At 60.8% G+C, this 5027-nt stretch overlaps 1 protein-coding gene across 1 annotated transcript in view; it reads right to left on the bottom strand.

Moving 5' to 3' along the window:
• Nucleotides 1-5027, bottom strand: part of SCAP (SREBF chaperone) — a 31723-nt gene that overhangs the window by 5495 nt on the left and 21201 nt on the right. The window contains exons 12-17 of the mRNA XM_027703583.1: nt 4540-4613; nt 3541-3976; nt 2333-2524; nt 1366-1561; nt 954-1069; nt 33-618 (exon numbers count right to left, since the gene is read on the bottom strand). Of these exons, the coding sequence (XP_027559384.1) occupies nt 33-618; nt 954-1069; nt 1366-1561; nt 2333-2524; nt 3541-3976; nt 4540-4613 (1600 nt within the window). The remainder of the gene's footprint in view (nt 1-32; nt 619-953; nt 1070-1365; nt 1562-2332; nt 2525-3540; nt 3977-4539; nt 4614-5027) is intronic.

Below are 5027 nucleotides of genomic sequence, written 5' to 3'. Positions count from 1 at the left end.
CCCGTTCCCATCACCCCAGCCCTGCTCCTCACCTCCAGTTTCCCGTTGCTCCGGCCGGCCACGATCAGGTGCCCCTGCAGGTCGAGGCTCCAGACGGAGCTCTCCAGGTCCCCTCCCCAGGCCGGCAGGGGTGAGGATGTCTCACAGCCCGCGCAGGACTCGTCCCCCAGGCTCCGGTCCCCGAGGCTGCGCCGGCGGCCGCCCCCGCCCTCGTCGGAGCCGCATCCCGGGGCGCGGCCGCCGCTCCCGCAGAGCCCGGCGGGGCCGTGCGGGGCCGGCAGCCCCGGGAAGGTCACGCTCCTGCAGCCGGAGCCGCCGTGCTCCTCGTACACCTTCCCCACCAGGCTGCTGAAGTCGTAGCCCGTGTCCTTGTGGCGGCCGCCCACGGCCCGGAGCCGCGGCTCCGACTCGGCCGCCTTCACCTGCTCCGAGAAGTTGGTGTCGATGAGGGACGTGAGGTCGGGCTGGTCGCAGAACAGGGGGGGCTGGGGGGGCCCCCCCAGCAGCCTCTTGAGCTGGTGGCTGCTCTCAAAGGAGTCCTCCAGCCCGTTCTTCCTGTCCGGGCTCTGATCCCAGCCCTCCTGGTAGTCGAAGATGCCGCTGCTGTCCCTCCGCAACCTGGAACGAGGGATAAAGCTCAGTCATGCTCTGCTGCAGGGCTGCTCCCGGAGCTCATCCCTCAGCAGTGGGATCCCTCAGCAGATGGAACCCAAGGATCCAGCAGAGGTGATCCCTCAGACTGGAGGGATCTCAGGATCCAGCAGAGGTGATCCCTCAGCAGATGGAACCCAAGGATCCAGAGGGCTGAAGGAGCGGCGGGGGCTCCGTGCCCATACCTGGGTTTGGGGATGATGGTGGGGCAGTACCTGGGTTTGGGGAAGGTACCTGGGTTTGGGGATGATGGTGAGGCAGTACCTGGGTTTGGGGATGGTACCTGAGTTTGGGGATGGTACCTGGGTTTGGGGATGACAGTGAGGCAGTCGCCCGTCTGCGCGTCCCACACGCGGATCTGCCCCACCAGGCAGCAGCTGACCAGCAGCATCCCGTCACTGGCCAGGCACTCGATGTCCTGCCGAGGAAGGAAGGACAGGCACGGCTGAGTGTGGCCCTGGAGCCCGACCACAGCCTTGTGTGGCTGAGGAATACAGAGGTGACAGATTTTATGTCAAAACCGGCCGGTTTAGGAACCGAGGGACACTGAGAACATGGATATCCCTGGAAGTGTCCAAGGCCAGGCCGGACGAGGCAATAACGGGAACTGCAGAGAGCTCAGAGCGAGCCCCAGGAGGAGGTGGGAAAGTGCTGCAGCAAATTTCGTGCCACAATATCCTTTCACAGGTGTATTTCTCCCTACATGTGACGTACCATGAGGTGGCCCCTGAGGACCAGGGGCACGATCTCGGTCTCGGGGGGGGAGTATCCGTAGTCGTCGCAGGGCAGGTCCCCCCTCTTCCTGCGGCCGTGCCCGTTCTGCCCGTAGTTCTTGGGGCAGAACACCCGGTACAGGCAGAAGAGCAGCAGCACCAGGATGATGCCCGAGGCCAGACCCAGAGCAGCCACCCTGGGGGACACACAGACACAAGGACAAGGTGAGAGGAAAGAGATGAGAGATCTGATTTCTAGATTTGAAAAATCCTGTGCCGGGATTACGCGTGTGCTGCTCTAAATGTCCCGGCTGAGAAAGATTTTAAGCAAATTACAGAGATTTGTTGGAAATTAAAGGGGTTTTTAATGGGAAAATGAGAATTGCAACAAGATTTGAGGCTTTTCAGTAAGGAAAGTAGAGAGCAACTAAGACTAAGTCCCCACTGGATGGGGACTGGGATAATCCAAAGTGTGCTCAACACCTGCAGATTCAGGCAGGGAAGGAAGTTCCTTGCACCAGAGTTTGATCCGACACCCAATAAATCATTATCAAATGATATCCAGGTGGTGGCTGCCCCATCCCTGGAAGTGTCCAAGGCCAGGTTAGACAGGGCTTGGAGCAACCTGGGCTAGTGGACGGTGTCCGTGCCCCGGACAGGGGGTTGGAATGAGATGGGCTTTAAGGTCCCTTCCAAACCAAACCAAACCATTCTGGGATTCTCTGAAATCATGGCATTTATACCCAAAATCAGTCTCCCGTCCCTGCCACCCAGTGATAAAGAGGCTGGATGCAGAGCCTGCCCTCAGCTGGTGGGACCCTGCCAGGAGAGATGAGTTCAGCTGTGCCCAGAGTGTCCCGGCCAGTCCCGGCTCTGGCACTGCAGCTCTACAGGTATGTGTTGGTCTCCCAGCCCAAGGCAGCCCCGGGGCTGAGCAGGGTCAGAAGGCTGTGACAAGGACATTTTACTTGTAGAGGGTGACATCCTGGTGGCCCTGGAGCTTGGCAGTGTGGTCGGGCTGAGCTGCAGTGTCCGGATCCCCTCTGCTGGAGGCCAGGAAGGGCTGGTAGCGTGAGGCCTCCTGGGGATGTCGCACCTCCAGGGCCTCCTGGGGGTTCAGGTACAGCGTGACGGGGATGGCTGGCAGGATGCTGATGTACCTGAAGGGGGGGAGAGGGGAGAACAGCTCAGGAACAGACAGCAGGGACACAGGAATCCCTCCAGGTGAGCAGGCAGCCGGGGCAAGGTTCGGGTGCTTTCGGTCAGGAACTCCAGGTGTTCTAAACTAAAGATCCCCTTGGAAATATTCTTCTCTAAAGGTATTTCCCAGGTCTTAACCCTTCAAAGAGCCAACAGTGGGATGAACTCCTGATGAGATCAAATGGATCCCATGGATTTAAGCAAGGATACAACGATCTGGTGCAGATTCCTGTGCACTGCAGACCAGGAGATCTCCCCAAGAAGGTTCTTCAGCTCAGATGTCTCTTCCTCACATGTACCATCCCCACCACTTACAGGTGATCAGGTTATGGAATCACAGGATCACTGAAGCTGGAAAAGCCTCTCAGACCATCGAGTCCAACCATTCCCCAGCACTGCCAAGGCCACCACTGACCCACGTCCCCAAGTGCCACATCCACAGGGCTTTGAAATCCCTCCAGGGATGGGGACTCCACCCCTGCCCTGGGCAGCCCCTTCCAATGCCTGACCACACTTTCCATGAAGAAATTCTTCCTGGTTTCCAACCTGACCCTCCCCTGGAACAGCCTGAGGCCATTTCCTCTCCTCCTGTCCCTTGTTCCCTGGGAGCAGAGCCCGACCCCCCCCAGCTCCACCCTCCTGTCAGGAGTGAGAAGCTTCCCCTGAGCCTCCTCTTATTGTTTTACAGAATTCTGAACTTCACCTCCAGGGTCCAGGAAGACACCAAGCACGTAAAGCATCCACAAACACAGAAAGGAACAACCCTGATTCCCAGAGGAACAGCCCTGGAGAGTTTGGGAGCTCTGCCGCTGCAGGACCTGCTCCTCCCGAACACCCCTGCAGTGAGCTCATGGAACCAGGTTTTGTGACCCGGGAGGACCAAGGACAGAAGAAAGACCAACCCTTGGGGTCAATCCCCCAGTCCCAGCGCCCGTGGCATTCCAGCCCAGTGCCCGTGGCATTCCAGCCCACTTGCCTCTTGGCCAGGGTGATGTTGTAGTAGCTGAAGAGGGCTGGCCAGTGCCTGAAGGAAAGCTTCCTCCAGATCTCCTCGTCCTCCGCTCCCCAGGTCACCTCCGCCTCCGTGCCCAGCTCGCCCTGCCCGTTCCCTCTGCCCTCAGCTCCCGGGGCCCAGGGGGGCTGGTCGGGCTCCAGCTGCTGCTCCCGCGGCTGCGTCTGGTTCTCCGGCAGCTGGATGGGCTCCGACGGGAACACCGACAGGTCCAGCTTGGGGTCCCCGGCGGGCAGGACCCCCCCGGGAACGGGCATGGGGGGCAGCCCCGCCTCTCCCAGGGGGCTCTGCTCCGTCACCTGGGACGTCAGGTAGGTGCGGAGGCCGGCGGGGTCGGTGTACACCAGGATCCCGATCCAGATCACCGTCCCGGCCTGGGCAGGGCGAGCACAGACACCCCCTCAGTGCCACCACCCCGGCCCCGCTGGGGGCTGACCCACGGCCCCACTGGGGGCTGACCCACAGCTCCCCAGGCACACCCACCCCCCCCACGGAGCCTGGCTCCAGCACCCACCCTCCCGAGGGCTGGGAGCGCTCCCAGCACACCCACAACACGGACACCGCCCGTCCTGACCCGTGTGATGGTCAGAGCCCCAGTCCTGCCCCCAGAACACGCAGCAGGGAGGGGACTCCGTGCTGGGAGCAGGGACAGGCAGGTCTGACACCCCCAAACAGGGCTGGAATGGCTCAGTTTGGGGTTCTGGATCCCCAGTTGTGCAGGACACGTGGCAGCAGCTCCGGGACTGGGGGTGGGGATTTAACTGGAGCTGCCAGTGGTGGCTGACTGGGAATTCCCCTAATTCCATTAGAAACATCCAACCCAGACACAGAGGGCCAAGCAGGGGCAGTCACTGGTGTAACCACTGCGGCCACACCTGCAAAAGGCAAAGCCTAAAGCCTTTCACGCAGCAAAAAATACCCCCTAAATGTCTTTACCCCACAGGATCTGCAGGAGCAGACCACGATTTCTGCCCATAAAAATCATCCCAAGACTCAGACAGTCTCCTAAATCCAAATCATTCCAAGACTCAGATGGTCTCCTAAAGGTGCTTATGGAAAGCAGGTGATTTTCCATTCACCCTGGGGCAGCACGACGCCTGCAGAGGCCCGAGGAGCTGTGGGAATGTGGGATCCCCTCCTGTGGGAATGTGGGATCCCCCCTGTGGGGATGTGGGATCACCCCCTGTAGAGGCCTGAGGAGCTGTGGGGATGTGGGATCTCTCCCTGTGGGGATGTGGGATCCCCCCCTGCAGAGGCCCGAGGAGCTGTGGGAATGTGGAATTCCCCCTGTGGGAATGTGGGATCCCCCCTGTAGAGGCCCGAGGAGCTGTGGGGATGTGGGATCTCCCCCTGCAGAGGCCCGAGGAGCTGTGGGAATGTCAGATGCCCCTGTGGGGCTGTGGGATCCCCCCCTGTGGGGCTGTGGGATTCCCCCTGTGGGAATGTGGGAT

This window comes from Neopelma chrysocephalum, unplaced genomic scaffold, assembly GCF_003984885.1.
Source record: "Neopelma chrysocephalum unplaced genomic scaffold, ASM398488v2 Primary Assembly neopelma1_243, whole genome shotgun sequence".
Taxonomy (NCBI): domain Eukaryota; kingdom Metazoa; phylum Chordata; class Aves; order Passeriformes; family Pipridae; genus Neopelma; species Neopelma chrysocephalum.
Note: the sequence above shows the minus strand (reverse complement) of the source record. Positions and strands in the feature narration are given on the sequence as shown.